Below are 21,127 nucleotides of genomic sequence, written 5' to 3'. Positions count from 1 at the left end.
AAAAAAAAAACGTACCATTTTCAGCTTGGACTTGCCTCAGTGTTAACCCCAATTCTCCCAATATAAAAACCCAGGTATGGCGCACAGTATGTGACCTATTTCTGTTGCAGGGCTGTCCTCCTTGTGAGCATTAAGGACAGATTTGTTCCTCTGAGAACTGAAGAGTCGTCCTGATTGATCACACACACAGTGTCCTGCTCTCTGGATGACACTTCCTCAAGGTGACCGGAGGTACAGTGTATTAGAAGGTAACAGTGACTGTCAGCAGGAGATTTATACTTAAACAGCGGAGCCAATTTGAATATGTGTGTCACTTTGAAGACAGCATGTCAGCCATGTTTAATCACTAAGTGTGGCTTATTAGCAGATCAGTACCAAATGGTTTCTTCCTGCAAATGACAAAAAACTGAATTCTGTGGTATCTACACATGCAGACTTTCTGCATCTATTTTGATAACCAGTTAATCATTCTGAGCCATTTTCTACCTAAAAAAAGTCTAAATTCTCTGATTTCAGCTTCTTACATGTGATTTTTTTTTTCTGGTTTCTTTACTCCTCTCTGATAGTAAACTGAATATTTTTGGTTTGCTGACAAAAGAAGACATTTGAGGACATTTTCACTATTTTCTGACATTTTATGGACCAAATAATGAATTGATTAATGGAGAAAATCGCTGCCAGATTAATCAATGATAAAAATAATCGTCACCTGACGCATGTCCTTGTGTTGATTGTGGCAGGATTAATTACTCAATTAATTTATTTGAGGTAATCCACAAGTAATGAACAGTAATAAAGTTATATTACTTTAAAAGTGTGATACTTGGATTACGTAATGGATTACATTTTTTCTATTTGTATCAGAACACATTTTTACAGTAACCCTGCCAACCCTGTTTGTTCATTAGGTTCTTGCCATCTAATGCAAAACAAGAAAAAGCAACAAATCCTCACATGCTGGAGTCTTCAAATGACTGCTTGAAAAAAGCAATTATCTGATTTATTAAAATTGTTCCTGAATAATTTTAATCAAGTAATCATTTCAGATCTAATCCAGAATCAGGAGGGAAGCATTTCTGTTGATGGTGAATTTTTGTAATTTCTCAAGCTGTGACCTGGAGGTTCTTATAAGGTTCTTATTTGACCACATTCTTTTACATGTATTTTATAATTTAATGTGTCAGAAACTTTGCGAACAACATTTGTAGTTAATGTGATTTTGTGGCCGGTCCTCCTCCAGGTCTCCAACGGTGGCGAGGACGTCGTATGCAGTGGTGGACAAAGTACTCAACCCCAGTACTTGAGTCAAAGAAATTTAAATTTAAAAATACTTAAGTATTCAAAAGTACATGTTTTTAAAAATACTTAAGTATTCAAAAGTAAAAATGACAAAGTACATTTTCTAATATCAATACATGCTGTACTGTTTTTCATGATGCATTTACAGAAGCTTGTAACTCTCTGAAACCATCTAATGATGAACTGACCTGCTTGTAGAACCACTCTGCTACACAAAGCCTATAGAAACACTTATAAACACTTCAGCATAGAAATACAATCAAAAACAAAAAGGACAGCTGTTGTCACTTTCTGATGTAACTGTATTAAAATCACATCATAAAATTAGATTGAAGCCGACTGTAAGGAGTTCTCCAAGTCTGTTAAATAACTGAGATTTCTTTCTGTCTCCAGGGGCAGTATATATACATGAATTATGTGGTATTTTTCACCCCGATAAAAGCTACCTGGAATAATGAATAATTCTAATAACATCTTGAGATTTAATTTCGTCTTCCTCCCGCCGTCACCATTACCGCTTTTTGTTTGAATGAAAGAGGGAGAGCTTGCTTGTGCTTGTTAGTGCGCCTGGACGTATTTCTGCTTTTACATCAGTCCCATTTGAGAGGAGCTACTGTCATTGGTTTCCTTCTGTGAGGAACACAGCATGTGACCAACTGCATTTTAGAAAAGAAAAAACAGCAACAGCTGACTTCAACGATGTGCTCAGTCAAAAAATAACAACAACCTTCCTAGAAATGTAGTGGAGTCAAAAGTACAATATTTGTCTTTGAAATGTAGTGGAGTGAAAGTCAGAAGTTTCCAAAAAAAAAAATACTCAAGTAAAGTACAGATACTCAAGTAAATGTACTTCGTTACTGTCCACCACTGGTCGTATGGCTCAGGTCCCACAGGCCATACATGATATTTACTTCCTCCTGGACCCACATTCTTTATATATATTTCATGAGTTTATGTGTTATATATTTTCATGTCATACTGTCTCCCTACTGGCTGTCCTGCACGGCTGTCAGGCTCGGAGGTGGGCTCACCCCAGCGGATGTTAGTTTGAAAGGGGCGTGTCAAAGTGATTAAGTGAGAAAACAGAGCAGGTGGGGACGCTGAGGTGAGGGGAGACATGTTTGTTGAGCGCTGCGCTGAGGGGACCATCGAGTTTCCTCCCCTTTCCACACAAAGTTTTGTTTTAAGAGTAAGGAGTGTAAGGTTTGGAGGCGTAGCAGAGAGGAAACAGGTGAAATTACGATACCAGTACCAATACCATTAAAGTGATACAAATACCAGTAGAGTATTTAACTGAATAGGTTTTTCGTCATGAAGAATGCTTTGAACAGTTATTGTCTGCAAGCAAAACCATATACAGTCTCTTTTTTTGTAGATCTGGATCCCAGAAGGACTTAAATGAAGGTATTATTTGACTGGAAATGTTTCAAAACTACTTGGTACTGATGCTATGTATGTCAATAAATACCTTAACGGTTTTGAGTACGAACACACAGCCCTACTGGCAGCTGAAAGCCCATTCATTCTCAGTTAATGTTGCACAGGTGACCAAGCCCTGGAAGCACCAAGACGGGCTTATGCCAGGTTTCCCAGGGTTGTGTCGCCATGACAATATGCATGTGTGTTTGTCCTGGTTTCTCCCATTTTTCCCTTGTTAGGCTGCGATTACATATGCGTGAATTTTGGTCTTCACGTTTAAGAGTTTAGCTCTGGTGAACTCAGCCTCAGCCAATAGCAAGTATGTTTTGTCTTGTTTTTCCTAACACGACTGAGGGTCGAAATGACAGAGGGTGTTGCATGCTGTGTTGATTGTAAAGCCCACTGAGGAAAATTGTAATTTGGGTTGTATAAATGAAATTTGACTTGTCCTGACTTGATCGTAACTGAGACCTGACATGGGACCCACATCAGGCCGGGTCCTAACCTTAGTAAATCTATTTGGGTCAGAGAGGGTCCTGTTTTATTTCAACAGGTATGTGTCGTCCAGTATCCAAATGACAAAAATGAGAAAAGAGACAGAGCTGTTGCTGTCTCCCTGTCTGGGTAAACACCTTTTGGAAAGGATCTAATTATCCCTGGGATTGTATCTGACAGTCCCACCAACCCCCTCCTCGGTCTGTTTCTTTGTTTGGAAACTCATTTATGCAGTTTCCAGGTGGATTTTCCATGTTTCGATTCAAATTATGTCCAAAATTTTGGATCCCTCTACTGACTGCAGCACAAACACAATTCTACATATCTCCCCCCTACTGAGGTAGTGGCAGAAATCTCAGAGCGAGATATTTAAAAACCTGGACAAACAAAGGCAAAACCAAAACTGCATTACTACATATCAGCGGAAAGTTTCAGTAATAGGTTTTGTAATTTGGGTGAACAGTTCTTGCAGGCAATTTCACTCTCACGTTAGTTCTCAAACAAACTATATATTAAAGAGTTTTTAAGAGTTTGCAGCGGTAATTACATTTTCCTGTGTAATAAATCTCCTTCACCTGGCATCTAATTAAAAAAAGAACAATGCTTAAACGCCATTTGATGTGTGCAAACTGCTACAACCTTGACGGACAAATAAATGAGAAGTGGAGGGGAAGAGAGCTTAAAAATGACGATCCATCTGCTCAGGAGGATGTAGTCAAACAATGTTTTGCTGTTTTATGTGACAGACTGAGATGTGCGTGGTTCTGTAGTATCTTCAAACACCCACTGGGCCCATCAAAGTGTACACAATCTGCAACAAGCCAAAGTCTGTACGTCTTACAGCAGAATCCGACAGTGACATTGACCTAATGTGGCAATTCCACAACCAAAGGACAAATGGAGTTCAGCTGGATCTCCGTTATTTAACATGACATTCTGCGCTTTGACATTTACTGACCAGGCAATCCATTGACCAGCGGTGGCCTCTCATCATCATCCTCCTCCTCAGGGACGGCGCTGTCCTTCCTGTCCATCTTGCTGACTGAGGTGGTGCGTTTCCTGGGGACCTCGCCGCCGTAGTCCTCATCAAACAGCACCTGATCCACCAGGTCAGGCTGCACCAGGTTGGGCTCCGCCGGAGGCTTCGGGGTCCCATAGTAGTTACCTGACAGAGCAGAAGGATGGGAGGAGCAGAGAGAGGAAGAGTAAAATTGTTTCAGTGCTGTACATTGTTCTGTTTGAGCCGTTAACCCAGCTAACTTAGCTAAACTAACCTTCAGGGGCTGATCTTGAGATACATTCATGGGGTCACAAGAGGGTGGCACGGAAACTTTAGTAAGGGACAACAGAAATATCAAAAGGTTACAGTATGAAACATTCAGAGCTCTGTCTTACACCTGGTGCAAAGCTGTCGCACTGGTGAAATAGGTGGCTTTGCAATCTCACACCAGCCTCAGTTGCCATTTTTGCCACGTATGCAAGACTGCAAATGAACTTGCGCCTCATCTGCACAGCCGTGGGCGGGAAAAATTAAGACAAAATGAAGGTGTGGCCAGGCATGTTTGCTATTGCAAACCTATGCCTGGCCTATGCATTTATGGTTCATGTATTGTATTACTTTTTGCAGCTGATCATGTAAAATAAACTATTTACACATGAAACTTCCTCCTGGTAAGTCCACCATCATGCTGCCACCGTTTGAGCTCCTGGTGCACCTGCCTCTTAAAGGTGATGACTGGTTTATTGCATGCTTGACAAAACTCACCTGTGAATTAATCAAGGTACTTAGGCGCAGCTGATAGGTGGGTTTAGACACACCTTGGATAAATTAAACCCATTGAGTCATGTGCTTTCCACTTGCCCTATCATATAGATGGCATAGACAGGGCTCTGAATGTTTCATATCGTAACCTTTTGATATTTCTATTCACTGCTGTCCTCATGTACCACAATAATGTAATGTATTTGTATTAAAATATCTTCATTTGAAGGCTTTTCCAAAGGGCGCATTGAGCCTTGTGCTTTCCACTCATTCATTCATTCATTCATTCATTCATTCATTCATTGTAACCACTTATCCTTGAAAGATTGTGGGGGGCTGGAGCCTCTCAGCAGAGGCGAGAGGTGAAGTACACTCTGAACAAATTGCCAGTACAACACGAAACAGAAATCTCCAAACATTTTTCTTAATACGTATCTTTTTTCATTGAACAAAAGCCCATCACTTAGCCTGAAATGCCAGATCATTAAATTATATCTGCGGTTCAACTGCTCTGCACTGGCTGTGCCGCTGTCCTATGAGGAAAGTGGCTTCGCCTGATTAGGTGGAGGTGCTGCCCTTCAGCACCAAGTGCTGTTCACAAAGTTCAAATTATCTGAATTTTGACCTCGGCAGCCACCGACCTTTCAAAGCGAACCAAAAAGATAACATCTGTATGTGAGAGAGAGGGAGAGAGTGATGAAAGAAAAGTGTTTCAGAGTTCCCTAAACTCTATAAAACAACATTAAAAGCATATCACGATCTTGCCAGTAAACGTAATGCATGCCCCCCCCCACGTCTGTAATGAATCAGGCACCCTTGAACTACAGTAACGTGCCACAAACAGTGTGAGTTAAATGAGGTAAGGAGAAACAGTCAGAGATCAGCCACCATGTCTAACATCACTCCATCGAATTTAAATCAAAAATTAAATCTCTAAATGTCACACACCGGCGCTCGAGGTTGACTATTTACAAGTTTCAGAGGTCGGCTTCCCTCTGCATGATTTTCACGTCTCTTAACCCCCTGCTTTGTTTTCCCTCGATAACTGCACCACAGGGCTGTCATGACTCATGTAACATTAAAATCACTTCACTTGGAATTTGCCAGCAACTAATTACACTGATCATTGAATACCGCAATTATCTATCTCTCAGCTTGCTTTTCTTCCTAATGAAGAAAAAAAAAAACCTTGTGTTACGGATTATAAATATTCAGTGGGATAGCAGCGCTCCGTAAAGAGAGGGGATAGAGTGCAAAACTTTGTTAAATTATTTGCTCATTTAGCTCATGGGGTGATCCATCTACGTATGGCTGGTGGAACTCAATTTGGGAGTAGAATATGTAATTATGCAACCTCTATTAGGATTATAAATAATGTGTACACTAATTTCAATCCCTACCATTTATTATGATTATTTGTTTGCTAAATGCTGCTCAGTCGGATGTGTTTACGCAATAATATCAAATCAATTTTTTGGCAATCCATTTGTAAGGTCAAATATTTACTCGGTTCTTACAATAAGCGATCATCAGATTGAGCATGCTCAGCTAAATCATGATTTATAATTAGATTAATTAAAGAAAGGGGAGAGATACCGCTGGGAAATAGGGATTTTCAGCAATTTAATTAGCCTCCGTAAACTTGATCTTATTTTCATTTGGACCCAGCTGCGTATGGGACCATGGTATTATGAACCTTTGATGTACTTAAGCGTGAACATGCAGACATCACAAATGCAGTACTGTAAGAGCTGCATTTATCAGCTCCAGATCTTTTTATAGCTCGGCACAAAGAGGGAGAGCCGACAACGGCGTGCATGCCAGGAAGAACAGAGGGCTCTGAGGAACACATCACAGTCATTCCAGCAGCTTTACAGCACGATACAGTAACACCACAACAGCTTTTTTTTTTTTTTCATAAGTTAGCCCCGCTCCAGCACGGCCTCATCTCCTCAGGCGTGCCAACGACAATACACAGCAAACTGGGTTAATGCAGCTCTGCTCATCCACCTCAAAGCAGCTGAGGAGGAGAAGGAGGCTGGATGAAAGCCTCCCTACCCCCCCCGCCACCCCGCCCCTTGTCGCTCCACTCTGTGTTTACTAAGCGACACTCATCCGCATTTGTCAAAGATGGCTTCATTAACAGGGGTGGCACAACGATAGCAAGGAGAGATTGGGTCTGCTGGCTAATCCCCGCCTGTCTCCTGCCACACGCTGACATTCATCAGCCAGACGCTACCTCTGTGATTAATTACTTACAAACATGTCTCTTGGCCCCTGATAAATGTGTGTCGCAGATATAGAGGTGTGTGAAAGCGGCGCGTCAGTGAAGATTTGTGGCACCATTTGCCATTATAAATGGAGGGAAGCCTTATAAGCTGATGAGCAGGGGAGCTTGTCCGACGTTACTTGTGATCCTCGTGTCACCGGGTTGATGAGCCGGGAAGAGTGAGCCTCCTCTTTCCAAGTGTGTGCGAGCAATTTCATGCTGGTGGAATCAGCTACCGATAATGAAATGACTCCTGTTGTCAAGGGCATTATGCATAAGCTACACAAGGTCACGGGCACACGTTCATCTCGCCAAGATCATGAACACAGAGAGTTACACACAGTCACACAACCATCCACCCAACACACTGATACTAATGTATGAATTCTGCACTCCATTCACATCACATTTAATCTCCAGTGGCTGGTTGCATAAACCACCTTAAGTCTCAAACTTATGTTTGTCCCTTAAGCAAAATATTTCACTAAGCTAAGGGGTTGCACAAAGCCTCTAAGGCTGTCTCCTTCCCTAAGTGTTTAGACTTAAGGTCTGATCAGATAGAGCTCAGTTTTGGCAATGAGAGGCGTCTTTTTCCACTTGTTTTCTCTAAGCGGTAAGAGTTTTGCACGCTGCTACTATATCAGAGGTGGGAGCAAGTTGCACATTTTCAAGTCACAACAAAGTGTCAAGTCTGAACCTTCAAGTCTCAAGCAAGTCCTGTGTCGCTGTGGCGAGAATCAAGCAAGTCATGAGTCAAGTTCTGATGAAATTCTGATGATCCCCCACAGTTAGAAGAGAGTGGTCATGAAAAGTTGAGTTTTATTTTTAACTGTTGCCGCCTGATTACACCTTGTATGTTTTTTGGCATCAACAACAAGCCTCCTAAATGAACAACAATGAAGAATGAGGCTGTAAAATTATAATATGGCCTCATAACTCTAAAGGGCTTCAGCGAAATAACGAAAACAGAACTACAAAAAAAAAAAAAATTGCACTGCAATGTTAAGCTTCCTGCTGTGGCTTTCCCTCAGAACTCCTTGGCTTATTAATGCATCTGTCTTCGTGCTTCCCATGACACTGCATACCGCCTTTCACTTTTCAACAACATAAACCTTTAATCCAAATTTAATTTTGGACTAACATTATGTAGGCTCCTCTATGATAGCTGCCTCGGGCATTGACCTCTGCTGGCCTGCCTAGAAACATACAAACATTATGAGTCAACAATTAAAAAGTCAAGTCGAGTCTTTTATCAGTTAGTCAAGCAAGTCTCGTGTCAAATTTACGACTTAAGTCTGACTTAATTCAAGTCATGTGACTCAAGTCTGCGACCTCTGGCTACGGGCCTTCTGTGGTGGTGACAACAAAGTTTACAGATGCTTGGAAATAAAAATCACGAGGGACAAATTAGTGGTGGCTGTTGTTTGATACCTGGAGCTACATGGATTTATCAGCCATAGTTTCCATGATTTGAACAGTAAACAGCAGCCTGGAGGCAAATCAGTGCTGTTCAGGTGAGTTTGTTTAATCTCTTTAACCTGTCCTAATAGCTGGTAACATAGAGTTCATGGTTTTAAGCTAACGTTAGCTTACTTTGAACATCTCCCTGGGCTGCCCTGTGATTTCTCAGGGTCTCACGTACCCACATAGACCTCTGTGTCTCTGTAACCAGCGTAGCATTTGGAAAAAGCCTCTCATCCTCAGTCAGGATCCTCAATCTGCCTGTCCATCTTCACGCACATGTTCAGATACGTAGCTAACTATCTACTAACCAGGATGTTAACTACTTCTATCTAACCAAAGTAAAAGGTAGAGCTCATTTTGCAGCAAAAAAGGACAGGTGATTTGGTGGTTTCCTAGCAACAATAAAAAAAAATGCACACACTGTTTTAAAAAAAGCAGCTTTAACAAAAAAGGCAGTGCAATGTGCCGTGTGTTTTGCAGCCTGGCTCTGTCTAATTGGTGCCTTGAGGCTTTCATGGCAGTTACTATCATAATACAACACAAGTGCACTTCAGTTACCATGGTTACGCTCCACTCACATCTTTCTTTAATGCTACTACACAGTTGTTAGCTAGCTAAGCCTGTGTTAGCTAGCTTCTCTAAAACAGACAACAAAAAAGAAAAAAGGAAGAAAAAAAAAGCAAAACTGCTCTGAAGATGAAAACGTTGTTCTCCTCAACAAATATACCCTGCCGTTACAAACACACACAAGCAGAAGATGTGGCAAGAAATAACTGACAAAATCAATACAAGAAATCTGCTTTAAAATGAAACAGATAAAAACAGTATGGCAACAGCAAGAAAGGAGACAGACATCAACGGGAGTTGACAAAAAACTAAAGCTAATGTTTCCATATGAGACAGAGTTATGTTAATGATGGCTTGCTAGCTACAAACTGCCAGAGCTGATGTCAGATCTATACTCTCTAACAAGATGCATGTTGCTTTAAGTGTGCAGTGAGTTTTCTCCGCTCAGAAAAAAAAAAAATCATGGTATCTTTTCCTCCTTCACAATCAACATCAATTCAGTGTCTTCTGTTCCACAAATTATTTTAATTTGAAGAGACTGTTATGGGTCTGCGTTTTCTGCAGAAATTGTTACTAAGGACCTTCTAGCAACACATAAGGGAGTACTTAAGTAGCTAAGGGCAAACACTTAGAGATAAAAGGGTTTTCCCTTCCAACATAATTTATGCAACTCATTTTTTTCTAAGGCATCCTTAAAGGGAATTTTAAGGGAAACCTTAGCCTGAGTGGTTTTATGCTGGACACAGGTGTGTTTTCCTTCCTTGTTAAAATCTGACTCATTATCACAATGGGGATCCCAAAACAACAGAAATAAAGTGGATCGCAATTTGACTGAGTTTTGCAATTCCAGATAACAGATTAGAGGCCTCATTTGTCAGAAAAAAAACAACAAAACACTCCTCTATAAGTGCAGAATCTTATTTTCCTGTCAGCTGTCCCCCCAGTATTGCACTTGAGTGCACTGGACTCTTCAGTTCTTGTCCGGCTGCTCTGTTCTGCTCTCAGAGAGCGACCCAACCTGAACCTCAGAGGCACCGAGACTGAGGAGGGACCAAAAGCCCAGAAATGACTCACTCTGAGCGCCTGGCGAAGATGGCTGATGTGTCTGCTTGGCAGGCAACCTGGGACCCTCCAGACAAACATGGAGCAGGCAGCATGTACCATACCCACCATGGAGGGCCCACAGAAACAGTCACACTCTGGCCAGTGTGCATGTGTGTTGTGTCCTGACCTCTGAGCAGCCTTTCAGAGGAGGTGTGGGATTAAATGGGCATGGATGGAAGGATGTTTGATAAAAGAGTCGAGGAGATTCATGGTAAACTTAGTCACATGCACAGATTTCCTTCCTCATTCTCTGACATATCTAGTCGTATCCTGTGCTTTCACGGAAGTTATACCAACAAGCAACTATGGCTAACAGGAAACACACCATTACCTGGAATAAATTACGGATTTCTCTTCATTTGAACATTGCTGGAAACATCTGGAATAATACACGAACACAAGTCAACAAAAGATATAACATGTCTACAGTTTTTACACATGTTAATGTAGAAATGTTACACATTATAGCTTTCAGAATTTGTATTTGTGTATTTGAAATAACTAAAGCACTGTTTAACTGTTTAAAACAGTGATGTGACAGACCCTACAGAGTCCTTTACATAGAAATCAGTCTACAGGCTATTAGGAGCCAATCAGAAAAGTTGTGGAAGGTTTAATTTTTCTACAATCCATTCACACACTGGCAAAACAAAGTGATAAATTGCTTTACATGGTTCATTTAAGGTCAGACCCATATTGAAGCTATAAAATAAGATGAGATTAGATGTACCTTTATTGATCCCCCGTAGAAGAAATTTGATTTGAAGTAGCAGCGCAAGGAGAAATGTAGTAATAAATAAAAACAGGAATATAATACAAAATAAATACAATAAAGATAGAAATACTATATATAATACCTGTGCAATAACATATTCATGAGTAACGTGCAAACGTTAAAGTCAAACAGACTTTATATTCATGTGCGATAACCGTCATTTTCTCTGTGGGTGTTTGTGTTTTGAGTCTTAGTCTGCGGGTGCTGCGGCGTTGTGCAGCCTGATGGCTGATGGCACAAAAGAGGCCCGTGGCTGGATGAGTCTGCGGCTGAACGCGCTCCCGAGAGTCCCCTCAGCTCGGCACAGGGGCGCGATAGCTTTTATGTTCCCTCTCACTGCCTCCACACTGTCCTGCTGCAGCCCCACCGCAGAGCTGGTCCTCCTCAGCAGCTTGTTGAGTTTGTTTGCGTCGCAGCTCCCAAACCCACCACATCAGCACGCCACAGCAAAGGAGATCACACTGGCCACCGGTGGAACATGTATAGCAGCCTAGTGCACACTTTAATGGAAAAGCCTACATTTTAACTGCCAAAAATGAGATGTATTTTGTATTTTTTTTGTATTTATTTCTCATGCCAGTGCTTTTTTTGGATATATTATTAAGTATTTGCGATTTGTAACAAGATACTTTTTGATGTAGCCTATTTGTATCTGTGTACAATGCATTAAATAACTCCCACAAAATATTTTCTAGGGAGAGAAAAACATTATACATGACCCATTAACATAATGAGCAGTCAGGCAAGTCAATTGGGACTATTAGCAAGACCATTATGATTAGGTAAGAAGCCCATTAGCTCAGTACCTTGAACACAACTCACTTACTCTACACTTATAAACTGAAGGTGATTCATGAGCTCTTCACTGAAGAAATACGACTCATGTGGCCCATACAAGAGGATGCCTGTCCTTGTTTATTTTTCTCTTTTCAAAGAAAAAAAAAAAAAAAACGGCTGCACCTCAAGCACAACCAAATGGAGTAAATCCTGCTCCTCAATCCAATTACTTACAGCTCCTCTTTGACTTCAGTGTGCTGCTGAGAGATCAACACTCTCTCTGCCACAGTAGCCATGCAGCGCTTGTGCTGACTGGGTTTTAGAGGCAGGGAGGAGGAGGAGGAGGAGGAGGAATAGGGGAGGGCAGCAGCCACTATCACAGCGTTCAGCTCTCTCTCTCTCTCTCTCTCAGGGATAGCGCGCTGAAACTTCCAACTTTTGAGAAGCTAATCCACACATCTGCGCGCAGCCAAGGCAGTCCTGCTTCCACTGCAAAGGGGTTTCCACTGGGAGCTGAAGAGCTCAGCACGCCTCTATATCAACTCTCTCTCTCTCTCTCTCCCTCTATTATGTGCTCTTCCTCCGTTTGCTCTCTATTTCTCCCTCTCTACCCACGGTCAACCTCTCTATAAAAGGTGTAAATCCCGCCTGGATTCAGCTCAGAGATGAAGGACAGCTCGTGGGCGACTTGGCAGCTCCCGAAACCTGATCTTCCAGTTCTTAGATGATCTATCCCGACACAAGGAGGGACGGGGATTTGTTGTGTGTGTGTACAGATGTACAAGTGTGTGTTCATGCAGTGTGTGTGTGAGCGCTTGCATGCCTGTGTGTGTGTGTTTAATGTCATTGTTGCCACCACGCTCTGAGGATGAGGGGTGGGGAAGGAGACTGACAACTTATCACAGGGATCAGAGACTGTTGGAAGAACTTGCCTCAACAGGATCATCCCAGGTTAGAATATGAACTTCACCATCTGTAAATGCACAAACGCAACCAAATACACAGATCCTAGTGTTGTCATGATACAAAAATCTTGGCTGTGATACCAATGCCAAGTTTAGTCTCACAATACTTGATACAGAAACACTGACATGATACTAGTTTGATACTTGATAGCTGGTGCTGCAGGAATGAGCCCTAAATCCCAGAAATGAGTTAGCATATTAGCACATCCAGCTCCCTCATCTTGAAGTCAGTGGGGTTTTTTTGAATATTGTTTTGTTATTTGTCTGATATAGGGTCTGTGGTTACCACAAGGTGAACTCAGTAGTTTTATGACACAAAATAAATCAGTAAAAAAGCTTTAATGTGTCTTCAAAAAGGTGCTTGCTAACGACAAGAGGCTAACATTAGACAATGAGAGGTGGTGACATTTAGTCATGTGATTGTGGTGCAGTTCGGTAATAGCCTAATGTTAGCATTTTACTTACGATTGCATTTACGCTTCAAAAATAATAAAAAAAAGGTGTTCATTTATGAAGATTATCTTGCTGAACAAAACATAAAAGTATCACAAGCTTTTGTTTGCAACAGCGCTTATTTTCTGCACTAATCCAAATGTAAAAATCTCACTGGCTTTTTGTGAAAAGAACCAGAGAAATGCTAACTTTTGAGTTGACCCACAAGAACAGGTCATGCCCGCCGCACTAAATGGTGCTGGTTGCTACATGACTGATAACTACAGACAGGATCACAACACAGATTACGACGTCTCGTTTCGGTATCTTAAAACATGAAAGGAGTGAGAACTATGTGGCTCAAACGTGTCTGGACATGTCCAATAATGCCGTGTTTAGTCCACGTTTCAGGTTAGGCTGTAGTGGGACAGCAGAGCAGACACACTCCCAATGTTTCAGAGCAGAGAAAACTGTTCATTTTTTCATGATTTTGAGACCTAATTTTATGTATTTATCACTTTTAACCATTAAAATTTGCCTGGGTGGTTTATAACACATGTTTCTGCAGTGTGACAAACTCAAAACACACATTTATTGTCGCTTTATGGCAATTCTAACATTTACAGCAGCTCTCTCTCTACATGGCTCTGGCAGCAGGTAGCCTTCCGTTAGCTATTAGCTACCATAAACGTGGTTAAAATGCTCTGCTAAACGCTCTAAAGTGTGGCTGTATTTCAAAAGACTTCCAGCGCTGGGTGGGAGGTCCAACAAATGTTTCAGAACGATTGCATGTAAAGGGGGGAAGCATCTGGCGACGCACGGGGTGCACTCGAAAGCAGAGGGATGCACTGTGCTTAACTGCTGTGTGTCGCCACGCCAAGCACATCAGCTGACAGCGTGGGCGTCAGTGGCCCCGGAGATGAGAAGCAGAGATATAAAATGCTATAAATGACATGTCTAATGAAAGCACAGACGATGATAACAGCAGCCTTTTGTCAGGTTAGACAATAAGATCATATTTCTGTATAAGAAGTGCTGAAGTTTGAAGCTGGAGTTTATAGAATACCAGCGTACCACAATATCAGAATTTATTTTGCTGTTATTAGTGCTTTAACTGTTTTTTAGTGTTTAAGAAGTGTAATTCAGTGATGTTTTATTTATTACATGGATTTGTTATGTAAAGTTTAGTCTCTTAACAGTTATATTGTTCAATTTCAAGTCTAAATTTGCCTCAGCAATGAAAAAAGCTGTTCTTTAATGTTGTGGACCATCATTTTGTGCTTGTTTTTTTTTTCTTTAAGTGTCTGTCCAGGCACTGATCAGGCACCGGTATGATTTTACAGCAATTTAAATTGATCCAAATCATTACACTACCAGAAATACCAATACCCAGCAGGGTACTGGTATTGGCAATTTGGCGGTGGTTCAACTAGTGAACGGTCTAAGAACCGGCTTTCTTTTCTACAGGCTAGAGAGCCAAGTCATTACGTAACTGTACACACTTCTGGTTTCCTACCAACACTAACTTCAAGCACTTCACACTCCGACACATTAAGTGGCGGTAATGGGCCGTAACGCTGGTTGCCACTCACGATAAAAACAAAAAAAGAGAAGCACAACAATTTCTAACTATCTTAACTGCTGCTGCTGCTGCCCACTACTTGAACAATTACGTCCGTCACTACCAGCAGATTGATCTCACTTAAGTATCACAACTGACCGCCGCAGTCTCTCCTGGTGTTACACAATGTTTGGCAACTCATTAGATTATGTGACCTGCAGTGTTAGAAGATATACTTTGATTGTGCAGCGAATGACTGATAAATTAAAATGTGGCTTATGCATTAACTCACCAGTATCAATGATGTACTTTGTTAAATAAGAACTGGTGGGTAACCAAATATGTTGCAACACCGGCCTGCAGTCCTTCGCATCGCCAAAACACAACGCAGCAAACTTTACAAACAGAAGTTATTTGGACAAACTGACCATGAATTGCATGGTTTCTCTTTTGCCTGGAAAAGCATTAAAACTTCACACATTAACGTATTAACAACGTATTAACAGCCTGGCTCAAAATCTCTACCACAGTGGCTGACATTTCTTTTTGGTTGCTCATATTAATTCCGCCGCCAGCCCCATGACGTAGCGGTTATTACTCTTGGCCCAGTAAGAGTTGGTGCCACTTGGAAACCAGTTTTCAGGGCCAGGAGCCAGTTCGTTGGCTGTCAAAACATAAAGAACCGGTTCAAAATTAAGCTCTGGCTCCGAACCAGCCCTGACTTGGCTGCAAAGAGGAAAATGAAACATTGTGATAAATGGGTCTTACAGCGTCTTCATCTTGGTACCGCATGTCTATCCACCCAACCATAATACCCAAACCTAATCACAGGTAAGAATATTCACCTCACAAACACAAACAAATACACAGAAACAGAGACACACTTGTGCACACTCTGAGAAAGCTGCTCTCAGCCATAAGGCACTTTCTCCCCGCATGAGGATTTGACTCCTTATCTTTTAATTCTCCATCATATAGGAGGCACAAGACGCAGCTGAATGTGAATGAGAGACTGGCGCAGGGAAGGTCCATTCACGCGACCAGAGGTTGTCCCCAAAGCATTTAGAAAAATCCTCTCCCATTTCACAGCAGCCTGGATTTGCAATAAGAAAGAATGAGCTTAAAGGGAGCGGGCAGATTATCATGTTATTGCCATAATCATTGCGCAATGTGAGAGAAATCCTCTGCTCCAATCCTCTCATGACACAAATACACTGCGACCGTCTGACTTTCCAAGACCTCTCAATGCAGGGCAAGTGCTTATGCCCCATTGTAGTCTAAGGTGTTAGAAATGGTAAATACTGCAGCTGTTTGCCGAGCTGAAATATCCCTCGCTGTGTAAACTTCTTACTGGAAAGAACATGACCGGGCTTGTCTGCTTCTTCTAAAATATCAGTTGCTGCCGATGTTTACTGCAGTCAGACGCTTTCAAATGAACATTTATGAAAGAAGTCTTAATATTGAAAGGAGTTGCGAGGAGGCTGGGTACTTTAAATAGCTCAAACAGTTCGAGTTCAAGTTTCGGATGCCTGTGATGGGCCACAGTTTACTGGTTGTGTCTGTGAGAGGGAGGGAAAAGGGAGGAGGTTTATCCCATGAATAAAGCATGACTTGAGAGTAAGAACACAAGTGGGACCTCCTGATGTGTGACTGTGCAGCCAGCCGGCGGGATCAGCAGGTTGACTGGTTTACATAAGGTCACCATCAGGTGCTACAGCTGCTTGCCTTGTCTCATGCTTTATTCTAGGACTATCTACTGTATATTGGCAGGAACGGGCAAAGACGTTGTGGACAAATTTAGAAGGCAGAGCCTGTGTGTAAGTGGGCTGTTGCTAATGATTTAGGAAAAAGAAAAATGAAAGAAGAAAATTTGTCAATACTCTAATTACTAATTAAAAAATTAAAGACAAAAAGTGACCCTGTGTCTTTCTTTTGCACGTATGACAATGTAGTTGGTAGCTGTTTAAAAACTGTTTAACAACATTTACAACAACAAACATACAAGCACAAGGATGAGAACAGCCTTGTAATTCCAGCTTCAACACATCCTCATACCTAAATGACAGATTAGGTCAATTGCCAAAGACTCCCAAAACAACACATGGTGGAGAGTATCAACGACACACGTACCAGAACTTAAGTACGTTACATAAGTTACATGATATTAAACACAAGGTTAACATCGTGAAAAAGCGGCAGTTTGGTTAAGTTTAGGTACCAAAACTACTTGGTTAGGTGCAGAGAAACGATTGCGGTGAATGTGGCGTATAGACATGACCTATGTAAACAAAGGTAAGGCACCATAATGTAATGACGTGACGTAAAGTAACATGACATAAGGTAACGTAACACAGGCATGCCACCAGGATTTCAATTTTGGGTGGGCCACAGTAAATTTGGGTGGGTCTTTTAATTACAAAAGTTAACACTGTTTCCAACTGGTAATCTCACTTTGACAAAAATGACTGGTATCATCCTGTGGATGGCGACTAGCACTTCCAGTTGATTATGACGCTTTTAAAATCTTTTTAAAAACAGTTTCGGTGTCGTGATAGCTTATTCTTTCATGGCGGCAGTTTGTATTTCTTTCAAATGGCACAGGACATCTCCTTATCTATATTTTCGCTATGGATCGAGTAGATCAGTACATCAATTTGTTAAGAAAACTGACATTTTTTTTTCCAATTAATGTCACATGACAGAAGTGACGTAACGTAATGTGACGTAACGTAATGTCATAAAGTCAGCTTTAACTTTTGCTAACATGGTACCAGAATGCTGGTCTCCTGTGTTTGTTTGTCGAGCGCTGAAGTACTTGAGATTGGTCTTGGTTTTGAAACTGGTCTCAAGACCACTTTTTGAAGAAGAATTTTTACTCGGCCTTGTCTCAGTCTCAGACAAAGAGAAATATGTGTTTTATTTAAAGAACGGTCAAGACCACAACTGCAGGGATATCACTAAATTTCCTGTGCATTGTCTGATTCTTTTTAATGAGTTAGCTTACTGTGATTGGATATAAGATGTCCTGCTTCAAATGCAACCAATAACTTGAATCATTTCTTGTTTTAAACTGTCGCCCCTCCACCTCCCCCTTCACATGTGCACCAAGAAACTGGCTGTCTGGTCAGCAAAAACTTGGGCACCTAAACCACAGCAAAACCCCAAAAAATCTGCAATGCAACGGTTACTGAAATGGCTGGGACCACACCAAACCTTTATCAGCACTTAGAAAAGAAGCATAATGAAAGGTGAAAGCTGGGTGTAAGTGATGCTAGCAAAACTAGCCAGCTAAGTAAGACAAGATGCATACAGCTATGAAACTAATGCCTATATAATTATTTCACATCAACATTACCTGATGTCAGCTCGACAGACGCTACTGCCTCATATAGTGAGAGAACTAGAGATGTGACAGCACTTGGTCTCGACTTGTTCTCGCCCTCAGGTCTCAGTTTAGGTGGTCTTGACTACAACACTGTGTTTGACTCATCCATGCTTCCTTGCTCTTTATAATCTGACTTTCTCCTTTGCTTCTAACTTTATTATTATCACGGCCACTAGAGGTCGCCGCCTGACGATAAACATAAAAACCTGCCTTAATATTTATTTCAGGAGGGGACGGTCTGTGTAATTCACCGTTTATCCCTCTACCTGTCTGAATGCCTGCTGCAAAATGAGAAACCTGCACCTGCACACCACAGCTGTCATCATCTGCTGCTTATTTCTGGCCCTAAAACGCTGGCTGGCAAAACATTTACTCTTTGATAAATGTAAGGTTTATTTTAATCTTCGCTGACAAAAGAAGTTACACCCTCGTCCTGATTTCTACGGTATTTCCACTTGTTTGAGTATAAAGTCTGCGTATTTCATCCTTCAGTGGTCGATTCTACCCACAGTGTGGAGAAGCCGAACAGTTCATCTGAAGGGCCGCGAGTATCGCTGCTAATCTGACTGTCACTTCCAACAAGTCTTTAATCATGTTTCACTGATCAATACATTTCGTCCCGCCTGTCACATTTCACTAAGGCAGGCTGTAAGTCATAATGACTGTGAATATCGAGCTTACACTCACTCCATTATAGAGGCCTGTCACTGTGAATCGTGTACATAAATGCATGCAGCCACACACGCACACACACACACACACACACACACACACACACACACACACACACACACACACACAGGTTTGTCATATTCTTCCTACCATCATAGGTCCCACTCTCCAGTAGAAGTCCACTCTCCTCCAGGATCCTGAAGTCTCCAACACTGATGAAGTTGTAGTCCACTCCTGGCACCTCCCCGTCTCGGGGAAGCCGTGTGGTGCCTGGAAAAAAAAATACACAACGTTTGAAAATCTAAGAAACAGACTGTTCTCAGGTTAAAGGGATTGTTCAGATTATTTGAAGTGGGCTGCGTCCTCAGGGACCACTGCCCCGCATGTTTTAGGTGTTTACCTGCTCCAACACACCTGATTCAAAAGATCAGGTGTGTCATTATCAGGCTTGATGATGAGCCAGTCAGGTGTGTTGGAGCAGGGAAACACCTAAAACATGCAGAGCGGTTTTCCCTGAGGACCAGGACTGAGAAACGCTGACCTACAGGGCGTGGAAGCTAAATAATGTACTGCTGTGGACGTGATCAGCAGCAAAATGTATTTTAGACACTTAAAGCTACTACAAGTTTTTAACTGGTTCCGAAAAAAAATTAATTTAATACTTATGCCTCTGTATGACCTACATAAGCAAACAAAAACAACCATAAGAAGATTGTTTCTGCTAGAGATGTTCACGATTGACCATTAATCATTATGAAGATTGATTATGATTATGATTATGATGATTAATTATGAACAATTATTCAATTAAACAGTAATGTTTTCAACTATCTGTTACAGAGAATGCACAAAATTTGCAGTCATAGTTTTCTATTTTTAATTTCTGCCACCCGGTGAGATTCTCCATGAAATCTGTTGAAACAGTCCTCAGTTTACATTTTTTCCAGGCAAAGTTACACTGAATACTGTGTTAACTCGTCAAAAGGAAGAAGGACATTTTTTATTTAGATACTATTTTGTTTGTGGTGGTGGAAACACAGCTTTAATCCACAGGTGCCTTCAAAATCAACAAAATGTTAAAGTTCCTTGTAGTAGCTTTAAAACAGGTCCACCTAAAAAATAAATACATGTATATCTATATTTATATTTTCACCACTTTGCTTTGCTGTCAAGCAGCTTTTTCCAGTGAGAAACTGATGTTGTTCAACCAAACCCCATTGGCAAAATCCCAAATTTTAATCTGCAGAACACGGGAGTTGCTGCCTCGATCTGATAACCTGTTTGTATTATTGTGTGACTTTGGTGAAACTGAACTATCCTTTTAAAACACAGAAGTCACGATATAACTCAAACGAACCATCAAATTAAGGCAGCGGTAGATCAATAACTCCTGTCTTCTGTGAGGCAAAATGACTGATTTTGCTTATGGAGTTTGGTTGGTTTTGAGAGAGTGACATTTGATTTGTATAACAACTGCCTCCCGATGGAAAATGCTGTCTGACGGTATAATGTTAGTATAATGGTGAAAATATTCTAAATATAGCACACATTTTTAGGTGAACATTTTTTAAAGTAGCTGGTGCTCCTCTCTGCTTCTCCAAACTGCCATGTACTGTAGAGAACACACTGATTACTAATAAGTACCTCATAAAATAAGATAATCCTTTATTACTCCCACGACGGGTAGCAACCCTACTTCAGTTCATCCGAAATATCCCTTTAATGACGTTATATTATGCAATGCATCTGAAAGCACTTTGGGAGTTTTCTCGGCTCACGACTGAATTCATGATGTGAAATTTAAACAGTTTCTAGGTTTCCACAGAACAAAAGTAAAATACAACCACTCAGCCGTGGCTGGTTAACGAACACATCCTTCTTCCTCCTTTGCAGTGTAGTAGCATAATGAGTGTAGCTGATCAATGGGAATAAAAAGATGTTTTTCACTGCACATATACATATACATATACACACTTTTTTTTAAAACAACCTTTCACTGACATCCCTTATTCATGATTCATAAGAAACAGAGTATCTGGTCTGTAACACTGTTTTTGTGATCTCACTCTGAACAAGACCATTTTTCAAAAGGGCAGATATCTCATTTTGGAACAAAAAAAACAAAAAGACCTTGGTGCCATCCAGTGAAAGATGGATAATTGATGAAGGACTGTGGAGCTC

The 21,127-nt window shown here is 41.2% G+C and overlaps 1 protein-coding gene across 1 annotated transcript in view; it reads right to left on the bottom strand.

Moving 5' to 3' along the window:
* The window catches only part of magi3b (membrane associated guanylate kinase, WW and PDZ domain containing 3b), a 258,901-nt gene that overhangs the window by 48,178 nt on the left and 189,596 nt on the right, over positions 1 to 21,127 (bottom strand). The window contains exons 3-4 of the mRNA XM_084738936.1: positions 19,097 to 19,216; positions 4,172 to 4,378 (exon numbers count right to left, since the gene is read on the bottom strand). Coding sequence (XP_084595062.1) covers positions 4,172 to 4,378; positions 19,097 to 19,216 — 327 coding nt within the window. The remainder of the gene's footprint in view (positions 1 to 4,171; positions 4,379 to 19,096; positions 19,217 to 21,127) is intronic.

The sequence above is a fragment of the Lutjanus erythropterus genome, chromosome 2 (genome assembly GCF_056507025.1).
Source record: "Lutjanus erythropterus isolate fLutEry1 chromosome 2, fLutEry1.hap2, whole genome shotgun sequence".
Lineage (NCBI taxonomy): Eukaryota > Metazoa > Chordata > Actinopteri > Lutjaniformes > Lutjanidae > Lutjanus > Lutjanus erythropterus.
This window is presented reverse-complemented; position numbering and strand designations above follow the sequence as displayed.